This window comes from Capricornis sumatraensis, chromosome 9 (genome assembly GCF_032405125.1).
Source record: "Capricornis sumatraensis isolate serow.1 chromosome 9, serow.2, whole genome shotgun sequence".
Classification (NCBI taxonomy): Eukaryota; Metazoa; Chordata; class Mammalia; order Artiodactyla; family Bovidae; genus Capricornis; species Capricornis sumatraensis.
In genome coordinates this window covers 12,205,625-12,229,851 of record NC_091077.1, presented here as the reverse complement: position 1 = coordinate 12,229,851, position 24,227 = coordinate 12,205,625, and the positions used below count along the sequence as shown (strand labels likewise).

Sequence of the window (24,227 nt, the reverse complement as noted above, 5' to 3'; positions counted from 1 at the left end):
TGTTCTAGAACTGTTGCCCCAGTGGGTAAGCTAGGGCTGGGGTTCCCTGTGTGGCCTTGGGCAAGACACTCTCCTTCTCTGGGCCCATAGAGGGAACGTGTTTTTCAGGTGCAGGGTGATCTTAGCAGGGAGGCCGTGTGGACTAGTGATGGGGTCTGGCAACAGGTACAGCAGGGGCTGCAATCTTGTGCGGAATGTAAGCGCCATGTGACCAGAGGGAAACAACTTCACTTGTCCACTCATTCGCCAGGTGGCTTGTGAGGCTTGTCCTGTGCCAAGCACTGGCTGGGCTTGGCCCTCAGTGGTAGATAGGAGAGTTATAACAGAAACGGGAGTCTAAAGGGAGCACCTGAGCTAGACAAAGCAGTCCAGGAGGGCTTCCTGGAGGAAGTGACTCCTGGAAACCTCATTCAGTTTGGTGAAGTGCTGAAGGGAGTCTGGGCACTGGGGCTCATTAGGGAACTTGGTCAAATTCTGTGCGTCTGGAATGGGAGTATGCGTGCACGTAGGGTGGAGGGGAAGGTGTCAGAAATTTCGGGGAAGGGCTCCTTGCTGATCGCCTTGAAGAGTTTGGACTTGGGTACTAGGGAGCTGAGAAAGAGACAAGAGCAGGTCTGTGTGTTAGACTGTGCCTGTGTTAGACCGTGGCTAATGGGTTGGGCTGTGGGGGTGGATTCGAGGGGGTTGAAAGAAGTTGGTCCTCCAGGCAGAGGTATCCGAGTTGGCATCAGTTTGGAAGGAAAGAACCATGAGTTTGCTGTGTGGGGATCACCCCCGGAAGGGTGGCTGGAGGCTCCCTAAGGTCTGCACAGCCACAGAGCGTTCCCTCCATCTTGCTCATCAAATTCGGATTCGTTATGCAGGTCTGCATGAGGCCAGAGCATCTGTACTTCCAACTAGATCCCCTTGACCTCCGTAGCCGGCAGGGTATGAGTAGCTGGGCTTACGTATCAGCAGTTACTATTACAGACTCGAAAGACCTCCGCTTCTGCAGGTTCTTGAGAGAGAAATCCGTTTTAGCAACCTTGGGGAAGTCAGCCAACAGAGGGACCGGCTTGACCGGGCGGTACCCCAGTACTGCCCCTCTCATCAGACTGGGGGCCCCTCGGAAAGTCACCAGAAGGGAGGACCTCTTCCCATCCCGGCGGCTGTGCGGGGAACACATGTTAGAAGGGTTGTGAGACTGCCCGCGGGAGAGGATAGTATTCCTGCGAGGTCTGACAAGGTACAACTGGGAGACGGAGGAAGCGGAAGGGACACACAGACGATGGTCTCAGAATCTTCCTTTTTCCCCTTAAGCCCGAGGGAACAGGAAAATTTGATTCCGTGGGGGTGGAATGGGGTCGGGGAGCCCTCACCATGATATTGGCACGGAAAGGCTGCCTGAGGCTGTCCTCCCAGGAAACTTTCTGAGTGTAACAAATCCGGGGTTCCAGGAGCCCTGCGACCTCGAGGGGGCAGCACGGCAGGACGGAGTTGGGAGTTTCCGTTGCTTTGTGTCTGGCTCTGGGTCCCACCTGGGACTGCCCGGGGCTGGGAATAGCACAGGGGTGCTAGTCCAGAAGGTGCCTGCAGGTGGCGCCAGACCCCCGGCAGCTCTGCAGGTTGAGTTGGAACTTCCGGATCATCGAATCATCCCTATTACTAAATGCTTTTCTCCTCCCCCCCAACTCTGCTTTTAAAATCTAGGTTCCAAAGGTGCCAGGAAGTCTTCTGGAACTCCTCCCTCTTCCTGCTGCCCCTCTACTTCTGCCTAAGGAGACTGGCGCGGGCAGGATGACGCCTTCACCTGGGGATGGGGACCCAGCCGGGGTTTCAGGGAAGACCCACCCTCCGAGGATCCGCCCCTAGACGGTGCCTTCAGCCCGGGGACTTGGCAAAGGAGCCGGGTCTGAGACCACCACCCAAAGCGCGCCCGACCCCGTCACTGAAGGGGGTGGTCCTCAGGCACCCCTGCCCTTCTTCCCCAGCGCTGGGCACCCAGTCAGCGCTCAATAAATGTTTATGAATGGATCAGCGTCATACGAAGCCCGGTCCTGGGACAAGGTATCGTGAACTGCGCCGCTGGGGCTGTCGCGTCCCTCAGCCTCCACATCTTACTCTGATCTCCGGTTTCCCCAACTGCTGTTGGGATTTCTTTTCGCCCTGGGGAGCTGGGCTGAGGTGCTTTGGTCCGAGAAATGGCAGCTGTGGGGTTCTGGGGGGTCGCCCCAGCCCGGCACTTCTGAGCAGACACTTGCAGCGGAGTTAGTGCCATGGATCTCGTTCCTGTGACTTCTGTGTTTGCAAACTTTTCTGGCCACCTTTTGCATATTGCTATGTCAGATGGGTAGAATCCACCACACTGGAGGTGGGGGCCTGATTTGAAGGGGCAATGGAGAAACAATTAAGAGGTCCCCCCATTGTTGTCTTCACCTCAGAAACCCTCAGTGAATGTTTATGTTACCATCAATGCCCCAGAAACTGGGGACCAGAGTCACATGCCAGGCCCTTCAGAGCAAGGGAAGGACTTCTGGGTTGGGGCAGGGTGAGGGTTGGGGGTCATAAGGAATGGGAATATGTCCTGGTCGGCTGTGCCAGACAATGCCTTGGGCAAGGGGCACTGTGGAGGCTGTACGTGTTCAGGAGTGGGAGGGGACAGAGGCCCATCCCCACCCAGGGAATGTGATCTGGTTCTCCTGGGGGGCTTGGCTTGGGGGGATCCCCACCCCGTGTCTGCCTCCTCCATGCCCAGATCTGTTCCACCAGCCTCAAGGGGGCAGCAGGTGAGAAGTGCCAGTCCACAGTCCTTCCCCAGTCTGAGGGATGGCCTGAGCCTGCTCTCCACCCCCAGCCTACAGGTCTCCTAGGGTTGAGTCAGGGCAGAATTTGGACTTCCCAGAATTTGCCCTTGGCTTTGCCACTTGATCCAGGACCTGAGGCCACCTGAGGAGGGCTGCGGTGAGCCAGGGATCAGAGAATGCCCTTGAAGACAGCCTACTCCCCAGGCTTGGAGAGAAAAGGGAAGGAGGAGAAAGAAGGCATGAAGGAGGCCTCCTTAGCAGTCCCAAGGGTTTCACCATGGAGTCAGGGGACACAGTACCCCAGCCACTCTCAGCTACCTACAAATGCTAATTGTATAAGCCAGAGCCACTGGGGCTTGAGACCCAGGGAACGGGGTGACGGCACATTTGGTGGGTTCAAGGAAGGGGCTGTCCATTATGCAGGGTGAAAAGGCTGGGGGACTCTGAGCCACCTGAATGGGATGTCCCAGGTATAAGAAGGTGGTGGCAGGAGGGCCCTCCCTGTCTTGGCCCTAGGAATTAGGGTGCAGGACCCACCAGCAGAGCAACAAATTAGTGTTGGTCTGGTCCACCTAGTGGTGACCTATTTAACAGAAGCAATGTCTTCTGCAAAACGGGTTCGACAGCAGCACTTGGGACTGCTAGTGGCAATGTGACCTCACTGGGGCTGTGGTGAGGCTTGGTGGGGCAGGGTGTGCACACACTTGCCCTCAGCACCCTCCAGGCATTAGCTGTGTCTGCATCAGTAATAATTCCCACCCAGGGTGCCTCCTAGACCAGGGCTTCTCGGCAGCTTGTCCCCCAGAGGAGAGGCAAGGCCAACTCAGCACTGAACTCCAGCTTGGACAGTCCAGATGTCTCAGTGGGCTGATTGGTCCACAGATACTTGTGTGCTGGAATTTGTACACATGCACATCTCTGCACGTATCCACCTGCTCCAGGAGAGTCTGACATGTGCTAACGCGTGGGGACCCCTGGACTCCATCTGGGAGTGGGGGCCCCCGGCAGTACACCAACTTGTCTTCGCAAGGAACATGAGAAGCAGAAGGAGAAAGAGGTGGTTAGGGAGGTTTGTGGGCAGGCCATCAAGGAACTGAAAACGCCTCCAACTGCAAACAACAGGTCACACGGTCTGAGGTCTGGCTAAGGCATCATTTATTAATGGGCTTCCCAGAAGAAATAAAATGGAAATCCGGTGAAAAACAAGGGTATGACCAACAAAGCGAGCCCTTTTCTCCTCCAGGAAAGAAACAAATTCTGAACCTTCAGTAACCCTAGCTAAGGAGCTGAAATTTGCAAACTCAGATAAACATCTGGGCGGCCCTGGGCCCCTGGCTCAGAAGCAGCTGGCTTCCTGGGGCCCCAGAAGGCCTGCTGCAGGCAGGAGCAGGCAGGAGCAGGTCCCCGCCCCACGAAGCTCCCAGGGGAGGCCGGTGACAGAGGCAGGGCCTGCTGCATTTCCCGTGGGAAGCCGACTTCCGGGTCAGCTGAGGGAAGGTTTCTGGGGCCCCCAGGACCGGCATGTCAGAAGGTCAAGATAGCAGGGTGGGGCGAGCACGCAGGGTCTGCAGAGGGATTGTTCCCCCACTGTTCGGCAGGACATTTCTGGGGGCCAGTGAGCTTACAGGAACACACACCACAACCCTAGGCAGTTTGGAACCAGCTACAGATCCCTCCAGGACTGCTCCCCTCGGGGGAGGGTCCCCGCCCCCTTTGCTGTGTAGGGTGTGGGGGCCTTCCCGGCTGGCTTGGCTTTCCGGTAGTAGTTGAGGCGCTTGAAGGTCTCCAGGTCCCGGTGGGCGCTCATAATCAGCCGGCTGGGTGGAAACAGGCCTGGGCTGTGCCCCACCTCACACTTGGGCACCCTGGCCTGCTCACATCAGCTCACTCACTCATGGGTACTCAGTCACACCCACATAAGCACAGGTGTGTGCACAGTCCGCATCAGCCTGCTGCAGGCAGGCTGTGACCCTTCTAGCTCCTCCTCAGAGCCTGAAACTCTGTGAAGGAGAAGCTTCCCAGAGGCCCCTCACTGGGAGGCCAGGCCCAGCCTGGCGCCCCCAGATCACTGGTGCACCGGGCCCTCCATCACCCACTCCCGGCCCCATCCCCTCTGCCCGTCCCAGGGACTGTGGGTCCACGGGGCCCAGCCCAGCCCTTACTTCAGGTTGGAGAGCTCCATGACCAGGCCCCGCACGGTGTCTGTCGCGTCCTCTATGCTGGTGGCCTCGCACGTCTTGATCCCCACTTGTGTCCTGGCGGGAAGGGAGGCAGGAGGAGAGGCCTGAGCTCACTGGAGAGCCCCACCAGCATCCACTGGGGGTGTTCTGCTGGGCCTTGAGTCGTCTTCTCCAGAGATGAACACCCTTGACAGCTATAACGCTCCCCCTGCCCAGGCAGAGCCCTGATGGCCAACCCCGTGGCTCTACTGCTGAAAGCACACCCAGAATCCAGCCCCTTCCCCCACCAGGTGGCTCCTGTGGGGCAGTTGCCACACCCGCTTAGCCCCCACCTCCTGCCCTTATATCCCGTTCCCTCAAGTGACTTGGGAGGGGCTGTGGAAATGAAAACCCAGCCCAAATCTCTCCCCGCAGCCCTACACCATCCACCGTGCCTCCAGACCCACCCACTCCCTCTTGTCCCTCTTCCCCCTGTTCCAGACACACCAAATTCCTGGCCATTCCCGTAGCACTTCTTAGGGCTCTGGAATGTTCTTTCCAGAATGTCTCCTCCGTGGGGGTGGGGGAGGGAGAAGATGGGAGGGGGACCCATCCACCACACGTTAAAATCTTAACCCCTTCCCTGCTATCTTTTTCTCCCCACCACTGACCAGCTAATAATTTGTCTGCCATCTGACCAGCTAATAATTTGTCTGTTGCTCACCACCACCCCCCAGCTCCCACCCAACTAGGGAGAAGCTCTGTGTTTCTCCCCAGTGCCCAGAGCAGGTCCAGGAAGACCTGGCATTGGAGGGCATCAGTGCCTATAGAAGGAGTAGACATGGGGGGCACTACCGTTTCTAATAGGTATAGCCTGTGGGGGAGGGGTGCGGAGGGTCATACAGCTTAGCAGATCTGGGCTGTCACTAGAGGAAATGTGGTTCTGCTCCACCTGCTTTAGCCACCCTGAGATGACTGGTCAGCCTGGGCCTCAGTTTCCTGCCTTTTCTCTCTTGGCCAAGGGCCATAGAAGCAGACCCCAGGACCCACCTGGGGGCTTCCAGCCATCCATGTGGGGTTGCATCGAGGCTGTCAGAGATTCACACACGAATCTGCCTCCTCTTTGCTTAAACAACAGCAGGGGCCTTCTCTGGTGGTTCAGAGGCTAAGAATCCACCTGCAGGGGACATGGGTTTGATCCCTGGTCTGGGAAGACTCTACATGCTGCGTGGCCACTAAGCCCGGGCTTTAGAGCCTGCGCCCTGCAATCAGGGAAGCCGCCAGGGTGAGAAGCCTGTGCGCTGCAATAAAAAGGAGCCCCCGCTCTCTGCAACTAGAGAAAGTCTGTGAGCAGTGGCAAGGACCCAGCACAACACAAATAAATGCTTAAAAAACCAGTAGTGGGGCCACGCTGATTAAACTGCCTCTGGTCCCCATGCAGGGAGCTGGTGTGTGTGTCCGTCAAGGGAAGCAACGTGTGGTACCCCAGGTACTATCCACAGATGTGTGCAAGGGCAGGGGGTGGGAGGCCTCCCTCTTCCCTGAGGAGGAGGAGCAGGAGGAAGAGAAAGGAGACAGATTCCTCCTGCATCCCTCATCTCTCCTCCACACCTGCCAGACAGACGCAGAAACTTGGCCATGAGTAGTCAATCGGCCACTGCTCTGCAGTTTAAGTGCAAGGTGACGGGAGGACTGTCGCACAGTGCTGGCGGTCAGCAAGGCTGGGAGAAAGGACAGGAAAGGAGGTGATGGACTCTGAGAGGGAAGCTCTGGGGTGCAGGGAGAGGACCCTCGCAACACACACCTCCATGGCTGGAGGAACACACCCAGTGCCTGTAGGAGGGAGAGAAGCTGGCTGCCTTGGGGAACAGAACCAAGCAGGAAAGAAGATGGGACAGACTGGGGACTCTGGAGGGCCCGAGGGTGCCAGAGCAGGGGTGGCCCTGAGGTCACGCAGGCCAGTGGCTCCGAGCTCTGACTGGGTCCCCGCTCCCTCCATGGAGATTCAAGGAAAGCTCTGGACCGTCTCTCCAAGAAAACACAACGTGCATTCAAACCACCACAGAGCTGGGGGCACCATCCCAAGGGACCTAGGGAGAGATGCTAGCTTGGGTACAGGGTGCTGACTGGGAGTTCTCCACTCCCAGGGAGCAGGGGGCATGGGAAGTTTGCAAGTGGGAGTGGGAACCTTCCTGGTGGTCCAGTGATTAAGACTGCACTGCAGTACAGGGGGCCTGGCTTCGATCCCTGGTGGGGACTAGGATCCCACACCAAGTGGCATGGCCGAAAAAGGAAAATGAAAAATTTGGGGACTTCCCTAGCGGCCCAGTGGTTAAGACTCCGTGCTCCCAGTGCAGGGGGCCTGGATTTGATCCCCGCTCAAGGAACTAGATCCAGCATGCTGCAACTACAACCCAGCGCAGCCACGTAAACAAGTAAGAAATTCAGGGCTTAGCAACCTTATTGGACAGAGAAAAGTGAGGCCCCTCGAGGGAGAGCCAGGGTCACCTCCATCACCCTCATTCACAAAGTGGGAGCTCAAAAGGCTGGGGTGGGGGAGAGGTGGGGGCTCCAGTCCCAGGAAAGCAGCCACGCTCCCCGCCTCCAGAGACCAGAGGAGGATTCCTGCCAAGGCAAGGTCCCACGGTGCCTCCCACTCCGCCTACCTCGGCTGGGCCTCAGCACAAGGGCCTCTGTCTGCACGCGGGCCGGTGCCAGGCCGGCAGGGGTCCAGCTCGCCTCCTGCAGGAAACAACTGGAAAAGGAGAGTGTGCGCACGTGTGAGTGACCCGGTTGGGAGAAGGGAGAGGGGCCACACAGGTCTGGCTTCTCCTCCGCCACGCTCTGAAGGCCGAGGCGTGCTTTCCTCCTGCAGAGGAAAAGTGGTGTGGGGGACAGACGCCGTAACAGCCAGACCTGCAGGCCACCAGTCTGGCTGCTCTCACCACCCCCTCAATACTGGGCCGGACCCCGGGGACCTCTCCTGGGCCCCAGCCTTCGGACAAGCTGATCTGATCCACCGGCGGGTGGTTCCATCCCATATTCTCTGTCCCTGACAGCTGAGGCCTGGTGTGGTCTCAGGCCTGTCCTGCGGTATCTAGGAGGGGTCAGAGAAGACCCTGGGGGTGCTGACTGTGGTGAGGTAGGCGGCTGGCATGGAGGGGCAGAGGTCGGCCAGATAAGCCCCAAGTTTCATGTCAAGGAAAAGATTTTGCAAATATATTTTGAAGGGAACATTCATAATTAATGGGGGAGGGAGAGCCAGATAACCCTGAGAAGCTTAAATTTCTAAAGGTCAACGGTGGTTTAATTTTCATGGAAAATGTCAGGCTCAGTGGCGCAGGTGACGGCTCTTTGCCTCTTTGGAGCGGCTGGCCCAGGGCTGTCTATTCTGAGGAGACCCAAGTCCTGGGTGGGGGATGCGGTGAAGGGTTTGAGCTCAACCTGCCAAGGGTCCCGGGATACAAAGGAATGGACATGAAGAACTGTCTGCAGCTCAGCGGCTTTCACTCAGGGATGACTCCATCCCCAAGACACATCATAAGTGTCTGCAAACATTTTGGGTTGTCACGCCTTTGGAAGAGGGTGCTCCTTGTGTTCAGAGGGTGGGGGCTGGAGGCCAGGGATGGTGTTCAGCCCCCTTCCATGTACAGGACGGCGGCCAGGCCCCCAAAGCCAGCAGTGCCAAGGTTGGCATGACTGTTCTAGGCAGTGGTTTCTCTCATGCGCCCAGCTGACTCACGGAGGCAACTCTGTGACTTAAAATACAATTCAGGGACTTCCCTGGTGGTCCAGAGGTTAAGACTTTTTGCTCCCAATGCAGGGGGTCCCGGGTTCGATCCCTGGTCAGGGAACTAGATTCTGCATGGCGCAACCAAGATCCGGCACAGCCAAATTAAAAAAAAAAAAAATTCGATGCCACAGATTCAGCTAAGTTTGGTCTTAAGGAATGTTCTCCTTCCCAACAAGGACCACGGCTCCCAGCAGGGCTGTGTAAAAGTTTGCCATAACAAAGGTAGTGCTTATCCTGAAGGCACACCAGTGCACCTTCCCCCTTTGGAGGCCACCCACGGGCCCACGAGAGGGACCTGGGAGTCAGGATTTTAAATGAGGCCCTCTTTACGAGTGGAGGGGGCTCCATCGGCCCTGGGGTGAGCATCAGGTCCCTAGGGAGCCACGATAAGAGGGCAGCTGGGTTTGCAGCCAGCCTGTCACTGCTGCGAGTCCCCAGGGGCCCCCTTCAGCAGTGGAGCTCACAGCTGAGCCCGCTGAGGCCGCGGGCCGAGACACCATCCACCAGCACTCTGTTCCCACAGGGCTTTCCTGCCAGGGAGGGGTCCTGCCTTCTGGAACCTCCCCATGGGAACCTGTGCTCGGGTTGCCCCGACTTGTTCAGGAAGGCCCGGTGTCAAAACAGAGCGTGCCTGGGCGTCCACGGCCCTGCCAGGGCAGTGCCTCCTGCAGTGGGCCCGTCCACCCTGGGCGCTGCTGGGTTCCTGGTGCTCCCGGCTCGGTGGTGATTTGAGTGTGCTTGCTGGCGGCACATCCAGCAGGGCTCTCCTTGGCCGGCTAGATGCCGCCCAAGGTTCCAGCTGCTTCCTCAGCCCTCTCCCTCGACCATGGCCCAAGATGCCAGAGACTGGGGACGACCAAGCTCTTCTTTCCAAGAGAGGGGTGTGCATTTTTAAGGGCTGGGGCTTTAATTACATTTCAGCTCTGTCCAGAACCTGAGTGCCTTCCTTTTCCCGGGTTGGGCATCTGCATTTAAAGGCCACGATCTAGCCACACTGTGACTCGCTTTCCGTAATCTTGCTTGTCTGGTGATCACAGTAACGTGTGATGCATAGTACAAAGAACTGGAGCCAGGGCAGGGAGGCCCGTGTCACAAATGACCCCTGGCCATCCCTTGGGGAGGCAGCGCCTGAGACCCACATTTCCTCGACCCAGACATGGTTTCCCTCCACGGCTGGAACAGCTGGCTTCCTCCAGCTGGGCACCAGATGATGTCCTTTGCTTGTTTGGGGGCTGTGTCTTAGGAAGAGACTCTTTAAGGGCAGAAATGACAGGGTACAAAGTGCTCACTCTGGGAGAGGCAGATGGAATGGCACTACTGAAAACCTCTGCGGGCAGAGATCTGTTCACCATCCAGATCTGTTCACTCCTGCCACAGAGCAAACTCTCAAACCTCAAAAACATTTTCAAACAGGGGACTTCCCTGGTGGTCTGGAGGATAAGACTCCACGCTCCCAATGCAGGGGGCCCAAGTTCAATCCCTGGTCGGGGAACTAAGATCCCACATGCTGCAACTAAACCCGAGCACCCCAACTAGAGAGCCCGCATGCCACAACAAAGACCCAGAGAAACCAAAATAAAGAATAAATTAATAAAAGTTGAAAAAAAACTTTTCAAACACCCCCAAAATAAAGTTTTAAAACAGGGATGGCCAAAGAGACAGAGGCCACGTTTGTGAAGTGACATGGGCTCTGTGTTGGTTCCAGGTCAGAATGGTTGAGGCACAGCCGCAGAATCAGGCCACCTGGGCGTGATTCCCTCCCAGCTGCCTCATAGCGGACAGGTGCTCAACCTTCCTCAGCCTCTCAGCCGCACCCAGTGTGTGGAAAGAGAACCGCCCACCTCTGAGCGTGAGGCCACAAGGCACTTAGGCTCAGGTGGGCAGGCTGCTGCCAGCGATGTGGTGCCTACTGGGAGGTGGGGCCAAAGTGGGGTTGCCACCTGCCCAGACAAGTGACCACCCACGGCCAGCACAAGCTCAGTGGGCAGATCCCCGAAGGAAAGCCCTTGCAAATGCCAGCAGACAGGACTTCCCTGGTGGATGACTCTGCCTGCCAATGCAGGGGATATGGGTTCGATCCCTGGTCCAGGAAGATCCCACATGCCCCGGGGCAGCTGAGCCCCTGCTCCACAACTACTGAAGCCCTCAAGCCCTAGAGCCCATGCTCTGCAACAAGAGAAATTACTGCAGTGAGAAGCCCTCACACTGGAACAGCAAAAAAGTAGCCCCCACTCACTGAGAACTAGAGAAAGGCAGCGCAAAAGCAGAAAAGACCCAGCACAGCAAAATATATAAATAAAAAGATGCTAATCATCATCTGACAGCAGAGTTGCCCCAAATCTTCAATTTGTAAAAGAAAAAACGAAAAACCAACTGCAAGGCACAGTAAAGTGAAAAACAAACAAAAACTCCAGCAGACAAATGAAAGTCCATGTATATGTTTGAAAAAGAATGGTATCAGGTGACCCTAAAGATGGACAGAGGTTCTTTCCAGCAGGGGAGTGAGGTCCCGCCCCATGGGCCCAGTTCTGAGGTCCCTTGCTTGTCCAGGTAGTCCCTTTTGGTCTGGCGCCCTCTAGACACCCCTAAGCAATCTCCAAGCAGAGCTGGGCACTGAGGTGTGCAGGACGCAGGTACACCGGGGGCTCTGCCTGGGCCAACAAAATGTGTGTATCACGCCCCAGGGCTCCTCAGCTCCCAGACGGACAGGCCCCTCAGAGAAAGGCAGGTCCAACCTTCCCAGGACATCACTGGCTCCACACCCACTGAAGCTGTGACTCAGACCCTAGGACTCATGCTGAATAAACAGGTCACCACGTGCCCCTCTTCCCCCGACTACTGGACGGTTTGGGAGGGTTCGTGGCTGCCTGGGGCATGTGGCTATAACTTGGGGAAGTTCTTACCTGCTCAGGTGGGGCTTCAAAGCCAGGGGCTTCCAGGGCATCCTGTATTTGGCTGTCTGGCAGGAAGTCGAGTTCCATGGCTGGTGATCCCTCCCAGATGGCCTGCTTTGAAGAGTCAGCAGAGCGCCAAGCCTGGCCTACGGGGCCTGTGGGGGTGTCTGGACTGCCCCGGCCTGCCCCAGCATCCTGGGGAGGGCCGCCCGCTGCTTCTTGGTACATCGGTGCAGCAGAGGCTCTGAGGGACAAACTGAGCCCCTGGAGGTCTTTCTTGAGGCTCGGGCTCCCTAGCTCAGCTGCCTTTTCACCTGCAGGTTGTGACAGCCGAGGCTGCGAGCACACACCTCCCAACCCTTCCTGATCCGGGCCTGGCACCTGGGTCTGTCCAACATCTGGGCCCATTTCTAAGGCTGAAAGGCTGGGATCCCCAGCTACTAGTGTGGGTTCTTGGGTCTCATGGGGCAGAGGTAGGGAGGCTGCAAAGCACCCCAGGATGTCACCAGGGGGCTCATCTTCCCACTGTGCCTCCCCTCTGCCTCCACTGGTCACCCCAGTGAGAGGTGCACAGCTGAGCAGGGCCCTGCTGCGGCCTGTGTCGGGAGCCTTCCCACTGGGAGAGGCAGGCACCCTGGCGCTGACCTCCCTGTCTGGCACGGCCACCCTCAGAGCCTTGTGTTCTGGCTCAGCGGGGTCTGTGTTCACATCTGCGATAACAATAGCCCCAAGTGGTGGGCACCGGGGGCAGCTCCAGCTCCACTCTGCTTCCCTGCCAAAGGTTTGCAGGGAGCAAGGAGGGCCCAGGGCTGCAGATGGGGGCTCTGGGCCCAGGAGGCTACCTCCTTCTTCCCGGAGCCCTTCAAGTAGGTCAGCACCTGCTAGCGCTCGGGCACCTCCCTGCTGGGGGGCTCCTTGCTCTGGCTCCATCTCTCCAGTGTCACTGCCTGGCAGGGGCCCTTTTTGGCCATGATTGCCTGGAGCCCAACCCTCCTCCGTGCTTCCACCCTTGGGCATATTGGTCCCAGGCTCTGACAGGTAGTCCTGGTCAGCCCTCTCTGAGGCTGAGGGCACCGTCCCCGACTCTGGGGAGGTGTTGGTGGAGACAGAGGGCTGAGGATCCGCATCACTGGGCCCAGGGGTCATGGGGCTTAGGACACTGGGCTTGGTGCAGGTGCCATCTGCCTGGGTCTGGTGTCCTAGGTCCCTGGCCTCCTGAGGGGCAAGTCCTGGGGACTCTTCGTGAGGCTGGCTCCTGGTCTGCTGTGCACTGGGTTCTGGCAGTGTTCCCTGTGGAGAGAGAAAGACTCCGCCTTGGGCCCTCAGTAATCAACTGCTCTGAAGACTTTTCTAGTCATCACTGCCCCTATATGAAGCCTCAGAAGCCACGAGGATGACAGTGCACCCAAACAGGGATCTGTGCGGATCCTGGGTGGGTTTCCCCGGCGGCTCAGTGGTGAAGAATCTGCCTGCCAATGGAGTGAGTTCAAGGCGAATAATGCTGCAATGAACATGGATACACAAGCATCTGTTCTGTTTATGGATGTTACCCATGTTTTGTTTAATTCATTCATCCATCGACAGAAACTTGTGGCCAAACGGTTTTTACAACTTCCTCGGAGTCTACTTAATGCCCTGGAGATCCATCCAAGTGGTTATGTGTATCTCACTAGTTTGCTCTTTTTGAAATTGTGTTCTGTGGTGTGAATGGACCACGATTTGTTCAACCATTCACCCGCTGAAAGATACATGGGGTGTTTCTGGTCTGGGGAAATTACAAACACAGCTGCTGGGAATGCCCACCGATCACTTTTTAGGGGAGTGTGTTCCAGAGGCAGCGATCGTGACCCCTGGAGCTGACAGGGGTAAGGACAAGCCAGCATGCTGTAAGAGCCCCCTCGGCTCATGCAACAGCTTCTGAGAAGCAAAGGGGTTAAGGGACAGAAATGCGGGCTGCCTTTCTTAATTCACTTTTAACTGGAGGACAATTACTTTATAATATCATGGTGGTTTCCGCTGTACAACAATGTGAATCGGCTGTAAGTATACATACATGTCCCCTCCCTCCTACCTCGTGCCCACTGGAGCCCTCTGGGTCATCACGGAACGCCGGGGTGAGCTCCCTGTGCTGAGCTCGGGCTGCCTCTCTGAGTTTCGCGACTTTCACTCAGTTTGGGGCACAGAGCTCTGGCCTCTGCAGCCTCAGCGCGCGCTGCCCCGAGCACCTCTCACAGGCCTGGAGGCTGCTGACACAGCCCCTGCTGTCCACAGATGCCTTTAGGGCTAAATATGGTGGTGGGGGGTGCGGTGTGGAGAGGGGCAGGGCTGCGTGCACACTCAATTGTATCTGACTCTTTGCGACCCCATGGACTGTAGCCCGCCAGGCTCCTCTGGCCGTAGGATTTCCTAGGCAAGAATACTGGAGGGGGTTGCCATTTCCTTCTCCAGGAGATCTTCCTGACCCAGGAATCAAACATGTGTCTCCTGCATCTCCTGCACTGGCAGGCAGGTTCTTTACCACTGAGCCGCCTGGGTAGCCCAGTCATTGTCAAAGGAAACCAAGGTTGAACTTGGCTGCTGAGGTGGGGCCAAGAGGTGGTACACCTACAGAGCTCAGCCTGGCTGATGGTAGGACCTTACCGAGCTGAACACCCCCATCCCGAGGCCTTCTTCCCTCCTCTCTGCTTGTCTCGTCACTGTCTTCCTGGGTTTTGCAAACTGAGGGACAAACTTCCCCACTGAGTTCTGTGAACCAGATACAACAAGAACAAAACAGCAGTGAAGATGAAGGAAGAGTGAGTTCTTAGAAATCAAGCGCGAAAACCCCAAAACCGGTTTCTGTCTTGCAGTCTGTGCCTTTCAGCCCCAGCACACACTCCCACCAGCGGCTGCTGCTGCTGGATACAGACAAGCTCCCTAGCATCTTCTGTGCCTATGTGAGGCTACAGAGCAGGCTCACCTGGGAAGGAGGAAGGGGAACTGGCTCTTTCTCTGGCTGCCCAAGGAGCCTGGAGGGAGCGTCTGCTTCATTATCAGGAGAGCTGGAAGGAGAAAGACAAAACAGGGGAGGTTCTCAAGTCCTCCTACACTGTTAACTTGTGTAGTGAGACAAACAATGGAATCCAAAGGCAGAGGAGTGCTGAGTCTCCGAAGAGGGCGTCCCTGGAGCACCTGCTGAGAAAGGGCGGGGTGGAGAAGGGGACGTAGGACTGCCAAGAAGCATTCGGAGTCCCATGCCTAGAAGCCAAGCTGCCTTCTCTGGCAGCACTTTACTCTTATAATCCCAGTAACTGGCTCCTGGAATAAGAACAGGGATTCTCATTTGGACAGACATCGCAGCCCCTAATTCTACAAATGCTCAAAAGTTGCAGATACAAAAAAAACCGCACTGTCTAAAAACACGAGTGTATTCATAATTGCCAAAACGTGGAAGCAATTGAGAGGCCCTCAGTGGGTGAGTGGATAACTAAGTTGCGGTAGGCCTTTCCTGATGGTCCAGTGGTAAAGAATCTGCCTGCCAATGCAGGGGACACCGGTTCGAGTTCTGGTCTGGGAAGATCCCACATACCGAAGGGGACAAGAAGCCCCTGTGCCATAGCTACTGAGCCCCTGATTGAAAGCCGTGATTACTGAGCCCATGGGTCCCAGAGCCTGTGCTCTGCAACAAGCCACTGCAATGAGAAGCCCGCACCACGACTAGAGAGGGGGCCCTGCTCTCCACAACCAGAGAAAGCCCAGGCACAGTAACGAAGACCCAACCCAGCACAGCCAAAGATAGATAAATAAATAAAATAATTTTCAAAATAAATAAACTCTGGTACATGAAGTGGGACAGCATGCAGGGTGAGAGGAAACAAGCGCTCCTCTACTCGGTGCTCTGTGATGGCCTGTATGGGAAAAGAACCCAAGAAAGAGAAGACGTGTGCACAACTGGTTCACCTTGCTGTACACCGGAAACTCACACAACACTGTAAATCAATTAGACTCCAATAAAAAAATCTGAATTAATTTTTGACCACACCTCAAGGAATGTAGAACTTCCTAAACTAAGGATCGAACCGGTATCCCCTGCACTGGAAGGGTGGAGTCTTAACCACTGGACCACCAGACAAGTCCAGACTTTTTAAAAATAAATAAACAAAATTATGCCATCTGCTTTATAAAATAAAATTTAAAAAAAAAGAGGTCTCAAGCCATGAAGACATGTGAAGATACCTTAAATGCATGTTACCATGTGAAAGGAGCCGATATGAAAAGGCTATGTATTGTATGATTCAAATTATATGATATTCTGGAAAGGGCAAACTATGAAGACAGTGAAAGAGATCAGTGGTTACCCAGGGTGTAAGGGAAAATGAATAGACTAGGACTTTTATGGTTGTGAAAGAACTCTGCATGATGTTATACTGATATATGTTATCATTCCTCTAGTCAAACCCACAAGAGTGTACAACACACAGAATGTAAACTTTGGGGCTTCTCTGCTGGTCCAGAGGATAAGAATCCACCTGTCAATGCAGGAGACCCGGGATCGATCCCTGGTCCAGGAAGATCCCACATGCTGCGTGGCAACTAAGTCTGTGTGCCGCAGCTTCTGAGCCCGTGCTCTAGAGCCGGGGAGCTGCAACCACAGGAGCCCGCACGCCTTAGAGAACACGCTCTGCAACAAGAGAAGCCACTGCAATGAGAAGCCCACGCACTGCAACGAGAGGAGCCTCTACTTGCCACAACCAGCGAAAAGCCTGGGCGGCAGCAAAGACCCAGCACAACCAAAATTAAACAATAAAGCACAAAAATCTGAAGTAAACAATGGACTGTGGGTGATTAACATGTGTCAGGGTAGGTTCAGTTCAGTTCAGTCATTCAGTCGTGTTCGACTCTTTGTGACCCCAGGGACTGCAACGTGCCAGGCTTCCCTGTCCACATGTTAATGTAGCTTCATCCTTGATTAAAAAAAAAAAAACGTACCATTCTGGTGAGGGATGGCGGTCACGAGGGATGTGGGAGGGCGGAGGGTATATCAGAAATCACTGTACCTTCATCTCAATTTTATTGTAAACCTAAAACTGCTCTAAAAAAATAAAGTCTTTTTTAAAAACTGGTGAGACTTAAGGTTATACCAAACAAATGTGGATATATATATTGTTAAAAAAAAAAAAAAAAAAACAGAACCTGGAACTGAAACTTCATGATTTCAGCTTTAGAAGTGGAGCAGGATAAAGCATGAAGCCGCACTAATGGGCTTGGATCGTGCCAAGGGAGGTTATGGAGACAGAATAAGTCTAGATACTGATGGCAACCGTCTGCTCAAAATTTTTTAATTGGGATGGGTTGTTTGGGCGGCTTCTGGGGTACTGGTAAGATTTCATTTCTCAAGGTAAACGTGCTAGGCTGATTGATTTATGTTGCTTTTTTTTTGCTACATTTCCGCACAGGCGGTATTTCTTAATAAAACATTAAAAAAAACAGAAACAAAGGGGTGGGAACCCACTTCTTCGGGTTCTGATTATTCTCGTGGACTCAAGACAGCAGGGTGGGCAGCGGCCACGACCCCATCAGACCTGATGGGCTCTCTGGGGTGAGGGACATGGTGACACCGTCGTGTGTGTCTGGGAGGGTGGCTTAGCTGTGACACGTGGCCCCTCTCTTCCTACCACACATGCAGCTTAGCCCTAAGACTGCCAAGACCTGAGATCAGACACACACCCCGGAAAATGGGCCTGTCGGCCGGGCTGCATGCCTTACTTTTTCACGCAGAAAATGTGCTACACCAATCCACGGTGCTTTCTCTGAAGACTTCGGACAGCAGGAACTAGCCTTCTCCCGACTCCTAATGACCCTTTCTACTTTGCTGCCGTTACATATGGCTTACCCCCATGGAGACTAAATGGTTCTCCAGAGAGTTCCTTTCTTCCCACCGTTTAATTACATATTTCTTGAAAATATATGGGAACTGGGAAACCATAGTAGTGAAGAGCACAGGAACCAGATGAAGCCAGAACTGCAGCCCACCCTGTATGAGCTTAGTGGCCCTGGGTAAGTCATTTGATTGCTCGAATCCTCAGAATCCTCATCAGTCAAATGGGGTTAAAAACCTGTGTCACAGTGCCATGAGGATTAAATAAGTAGATGTGTGTAAAATATTTATTATTAGCACACTGCCTGGAACATAAAGATGCTTAATCCTCTCTTATGGGTTATTATTTCACAGACCCACAACTCCTTCAGTCCCCTCTTCATTAAGAAGGAATGTGGGAGGACTTCCCTGGTGGCACACTGGATAAGAATTTGCCTGCCAGTGCAGGGGACACAGGTTCAACCTCTGGTCCATGAAGATTTCGCATGCCACGGGGCAACTAAGCTTGTGCACCACAACTACTGAGCCTGTGTGCTACAACTACTTGTGCCCACATGCCCAGAGCCTGTGCTCCACAACAAGAAAAGGCGCTGCACTGAAATGCCTATGTACTGCAACGAAGTGTAGCTTCCGCTGTCTGCAACTGGAGAAAGCCCATACGTAGCAACAAAGACTCAATTCAGCCAAAAATAAGTAAGTAAACAAGAAATAAATACAGTTTAATTAAAATTATATATATATTGACTTTTCTTACTAGAGACAAGTCTCTAGAGCAAAACTTCAAAAACCTCAATCCAAGGGCCTTGACCCCTGTTGGGGAGGCACAGCACTGGCAGGGTCATGTTGGCTGGTCCCCTGTCCTTTGCATCCTGTCCACTAGGTCACTGTGCTGTGCCCACTGTCAGAGGAGAGGCTTGCTGGATGTTCTGAGCCACCTACCTGGAGGCTGCCTGTCCTGGTTCCTCCCCACTCTGCTCTGCAGAAGGAGTGAGTCCTGATCCACCTTCTGATTCTTCAGGGTGATGCAAACAGTCTAACAGGGAGCTCTGGCTGGTGGCCCCGTCAGAGTCTTCTATCCTTGGGTTCTTTGGAAGTTTCCGAAGATGGAGTCCTTCCCTTCCTGGTTTGGAGACAAAAGATTAAGGAGGCTTGCCTTCATGGTGGTCCAGTGGTTAAGAATCCGCCTGCTAATGAAGGGGACACAGGTTCAATTCCTGCTTTGGGGAGATCCTACATGTCTCGTGGCCACTACTGACAGAATTAGGATAAATTACAGGAAAGTCAGTGTGGTCTAGTGGAACCCAACAAGAGAAGCCACCACAATGACAAGCCTGTGCACCGCAATGAAGAACAGATGCCGCTCGCTGCAACTGGACAAAGCCCTCACGCAGCATCGAAGCCCCAGCACAGCCGAAAATAAATGAAAAGAAAAAAGAGAACTGAAGGGGTAGGGGACAGTGGGAGAACACACTGCCGTGACCCACAGCCAAACACATCTGGGTCGCTGATGCGACCTGAGGAGGCTTGTGCAAAGGGCAGGAAATTCCTGCTCTGACGCTTGCTTGGAGAGTGAGAGATGGGATGGACTGTCATCCAGGTGGGACCCACGAACTTATGGGGCCATGGGATTCAAAGGCTTTTAACTTGTGGTCTGGTCATGATGGACGCTGGATCCTGAGGTGACCTGGCCTGGCTCAGAATCACGAGACAACCTGTCCAGCTGACTGTTTCTCTGGGGAAGTGGTGAGAGGTGTGTGCTGGTTCCCTTGGATCTCAGTTCAAATTGTCCCTACCGAGGGGCCTTTTTTTTTTTTTTGGTGAGAGAGCGTGCGGGATCTTAGTTCCCGAACCAGGGATCAAACCTGTGCCTCCTGTGGAAACAGAGTCTTAGCTACTGGACCACCAGAGGAGCCCCTAGAGGAGCCATTCTTGCCCTTTCTATACAGCAACTCCTCTCGGACCCACGCTCTGTTGTATTCACTTTACATCTTTTCTGCAAGCGTCTGACGAACAGGGTCGTTTACCGTCTCCTCCACTACAACGTGTCCATGCAAGGAGGGGCCTCAGTTATCTCACTCTCTGCTGGGTCTCAAGTGGCTAGATGAGCATCTAATAAACCGTTGGTGCTCAATAAATGGGGCTTCCCTGACAGATCAGTTGGTAAAGAACCCGCCTGCAATACAGGAGACCTTGGTTTCATTTCTGGGTCGAGAACCGCTCAATAAATACTTGGAAGATGACTGAATAAATGCATGAGAAAATCCAGATCACCTCCCAGAAAATGCAGATGACATTAAATTTTACGTACCACTCTGGTTTTCCATGACACTTGTAGAGTGTCCAAGCTGGGAAAACTGGGACCCAGAGTCATCGAGTGGTAAGGAGGTGACTTCTCAGCTGGGTTCCCTCTTGGTCCCTGCTACATTCCTAAAAATATCTTTCCCATCACTGAAAGCAATTCAGACCCTAAAGGTGCTTATTAACTTCTATTTGTTTAATGAAGGGAATTCCCTTATATAGAAATTGCCAATAGTGGCTGACTTGTCAGAATGCTCCAAAATCTGACCCCAAATGAACCATTTATTCAATGAACAAATAATAAGGGTTGACTCTAGTTCAATTCCATGCCAGACACTGTCTTGAGGACTCAGGTATGTTATGATAAAACTTCGAGGTAGAGTCTTCATGTTATGCCATGTTACGGATGAGCAAGCTGAGGCCTGGAGAGATCAGACTCTGAAATGGGATTCAGGCAGTCCAGCTCCAGAGCTTTCACACTTAAGCGTACCTGAACACTTACTGAACACCTACATATACTGCATCTCTGACCAGGGAGTGAGAACAAACAGATAAACCAAACCCAGGTCTGATTTTTCTGGAGGTTGTCACAAAGACCTTTCCAAACTCAGCTCCTTATATTGTTGTTCAGTTGTGTCCGACTCTTTGTGACCCCATGGACTGGAGCATGCCAGGTTTCCTTGTCCTTCACCATCTCCAGGAGCTTGCACAAACCCATGTCCATTGAGTCAGTCATGCCATCCAACCATCTTGTCCTCTGTTGTCCCCTCTTGAAGTAAACCCACTGAGAGTTTCCCAGGTAGCTCAGTGGTAAAGCATCCGCCTGCCAATGCAGGAGACACTGGTTTGATCCCTGGGTCAGGAAGATCCCCTAGAGAAGGAAATGGCAACCCCCTGAAGTATTTCTTGCCTGGGAAATCTCATGGACAGAAGAGCCTGGAGGGCTACAGTCCATGAGGTTGCAAAGAGTCAGACACAACTAAAACAACAACAAATCCATTGAATGAGCTCCCTTCCTCCAACACTGAATGCTAGAGTCCTCCTCAGCGTCCATTCGGCTTTTTGGGTTCCACTAGACCACACTGACTTTCCTGTAATTTCTCCTAATTCTGTCAGTTACAGTTCACATGGGCCCATTTAGAACCTTACTCCATTGCTGTGTACCCCCTTGGTGAGAAGCATTTTTCCTTTCCCCCTGATTTGACTTTGAAGGTATCAACTGCAGGATCTAAATCTCATCTTGATCTCATCTTCACCGTACTTCCCGCCCCCTGCCCACTTTATGGACCCACCCTGGCACTGCACCCAGAGCAAAGCTCCAATGAATATTTCTTATACAAACACATTTCCACTTTGTGGTCTACCAGGAAATGCAAAAATATAGCGGCTTCATTTGTTTAGTTTCTTAAGAAACCCCACTAGCTTGCTTTGCTCATCCAATGGACACTTATTAGTACCAAATAAAAAGCAAAAACACCAACAGGAGTGAAGAGGCTCCCATTTTCTTCCTGTGATCTATCCCCACAGGATTAAAGAAAAACGAAAGCAGAACCTTGTGTTCAACACTAAAGGCCAAAGACATCAGGAGGGAAAGGGTTCTTTCACCACCTGCCAGAATCGTTTTTCTTTTTCCCCACCCATCCAGGACACACAGAAAGAACTTTCCTGGGCCAGCCCAGGGTCCACTGAGCTGAGGAGTCCACTGCCAAGAGAGGCCCCGAATGACCTGCTGTGGGTGGGCCTGGCTGGCCCCAGCTTCCCCCTCCAAGGTCACAGAAATTCCTGTGCCTCCAAGCAGCTTGTTAATCATCTCTGCACAAACCTCTTTTTTGTTGTTGTTAATAATTCTATTTATTTATTTTTGGCTGTGCTGGGTCTTTGTCCCAGCTCAGGCTCTTCTCTAGCTGTGGTATGAAAGCTTCTCACTGCAGTGGCTTCCCTTTTAGCGAAGCACAAGCTCTAGGGCACACAGGCTTCAGTAGTTTTGGCTCCGAGGCTCTAGAGTGCAGGTTCAATAGTTCTGGTGCAGGGGCTTACTTGCTCCACGGCATGTGGGATCTTCCCAGACCAGGGCTCGAACCCCTGTCTCTTGCACTGACAGGCGGATTCTTTACCACTGAGCCACCAGGGAAGCCCTTACACCAAATATCTTTGATCTGTTGATTTTTTTCCTGCCCTACATCCTACTCTTGAAGTTCATTAGCCACTAGGTGAAGGGGTCATTCTTAAATTTTTAAGAAATTTAAATTCCTTAGCCAATGACAGGGGAATGGAGCTATACCACATAATACTGGATGTTTTCCTTCTGAACGAGGCAATTCTCTATGTATATTGAGAGGTAAAGATGACCTGGAAAACCCATGAAGTTGAAAATCAGAGGTTGCATATCAGTATGTTGATGATTATATTTATCCAATAAAAACACTGTATTTGTGTATATAAAGAAAAAGTCTGGAAGAAGTAGGGTACTGAGATTTATTTCTTGTTTTTTTATGCTACATGATGCGGTTGATCCAGGCTTCCCTAGTGGCTCAAGTGGTAAAGAATCCAAGTGCCAATGCACAAGACACGAGTTTGATCCCTGGATCAGGAAGATCCCCTGGAGGAGGAAACGGCAACCCACTCCAGCATTCTTGCCTGAGAAATCCCATGGACAGAGGAACCTGCGGGGCTACAGTCCACGGGGTCGCAAAAGAGTCGGACACAACTGAGTGACTAAAAAACAACATGGCTGACCATCATTCTATGGTTGTGGGTGGCTTTAACATTAGCGGAAGGTGAGGAAAGGGTAGACTGAACTCTGAAATATTTTTACAACTTTTCTGTAAGCTCAAAATTGTTTCAAAATGAAAAAAAATAATAATCTGAAAGGACAATCATAACAGCACCATATATCTGTGTCCTGCTGTGCGTCTACTCTCAGTGCTTCACAAATGCTAATTCACATGTGAGCTCTAGGGCAAAGTTCTCAGCTTTGGCACTATTGACATTTGGGGTACTACTGACATTTGGGGCCAGGTCATTCTGGGCTGTGGGGGCTGTCCTCTGCGTGCTATGATTTTGAGCAGCCATCTCTGCTCTTGACCCATGAAATGCCAGTACCTCCCACCCACCCAAACAAACACACCAGTTGTAAAACCCCACAGTGTCTCTAGGGACTTCTCTGGTGGTCCAGTGGTTAAGACTCCTGCTCCCAATGCAGGAGGTTCAATCTCTGGTCAGAGAACTAGATTCCACGGGCCACAACTGAAAGATTCCACATGCCACACTTAGGACTTGGCACAGCCAAATAAATGAATAAATACTTTAAAAAAAATGTCTCTAGATATTGCCAAATGTCCTCTGGAATCAAACTGCTCCCCGCAACAGGTTGAGAATCACTGTTCTAAAGGACAGGGTGGGGAGGTGGGAGGAAGGTTCAAGAGGGAGGAGACATACTTATGGCTGACTCATGTTGATATGTGGCAGAAACTAACACAATATTGTAAAGCAATTACCCTCCAATTAAAGATAAATTTTTTAACATTTTTAAAAGAAAATAAAGGAAATGGTATGGGCTCTTTATTATCTCCTGCTTGCAGGAGGAAAGTGAGACAGAGTAAGTTATCTGCCATCACACAGGGAGATGAACCTAGGTCTTTTGCTTAAGCCACATACCAGCACATCAAGCTCTATTCACGGGTCATCTCTGAGAGTGGACCTGCGTAGAAGCTGCACCCCTCCCTGAAGCCTGCAGGCCTCCCCTAGGCTGTGGGATCCCACTACAGGCTGGAGGAAGCTTCACAAAGCTTTCACTTTTTACTATAAGCACTTCTCCATAACTTACACTTGCACTAAGTCATCGTGTGTATTAAATCATTGTTGTTATTTTAAGGAGCTTGGTGTGGTCACCTTAGCATTTCTGCAATAAGCCCACATTCCTCCTAAAAGCAGAAGCAGCAATAAAGATGTGTCAACTTGATCGTCCAAATACCTGAAGTCCGAAGCTTCTTCCTCTTACTCATTTTCTCTCTCCCTAGAGAAATCGGAAAACAAGGAGCAAATCTCATCATTACAAGCAGTTCCTAGCTCTCGGTTACAAGACCCAGTGGCCTTGGCTGAGGCCACCCCTTCGCTACCTAGACCTATCTGGCTGCCCCAGGGGTCAACAGAACCCCAGTAGGGCAAAGGATGGGAATCATATCTACCTTGGGCTGTCTCGGCATGAGAATTTAAACTCCTCCATGCTGCACAGAGGGAACTGCCTGTTTTCTGCCCAGGATCTGAGAGCACCTGGGCCGGGGTATGGCCCCTCTAGTCTCTAAGATGGGGCAGCCTATGTGAAGCTCTCTTCCTCCAGGCTAGGGTACTCGGGACCCTTCCAGGGACACCCCAGGATTTTCGAGGTGACACATGGGCCCCTGCAGGGTCATCTGAGGGCTTTAGAGTGGAGACCTGGGGACC

At 53.0% G+C, this 24,227-nt stretch overlaps 1 protein-coding gene across 1 annotated transcript; it reads right to left on the bottom strand.

Annotated features, from left to right (window-relative positions):
- Window positions 1-4,066: 4,066 nt before the first annotated feature.
- BRME1 (break repair meiotic recombinase recruitment factor 1) lies at window positions 4,067-23,794 on the bottom strand. The gene is made up of 8 exons (XM_068980134.1): window positions 23,758-23,794; window positions 18,426-18,606; window positions 14,589-14,670; window positions 14,270-14,374; window positions 11,639-12,919; window positions 7,609-7,697; window positions 4,946-5,038; window positions 4,067-4,600 (listed from the first exon to the last, which is right to left on the bottom strand). The coding sequence occupies exons 1-8, from the start codon at window positions 23,786-23,788 to the stop codon at window positions 4,447-4,449; spliced, it is 2,016 nt and encodes a 671-aa protein (XP_068836235.1). The 5' UTR covers window positions 23,789-23,794; the 3' UTR covers window positions 4,067-4,446.
- Between the last annotated feature and the right edge of the window lie 433 nt (window positions 23,795-24,227).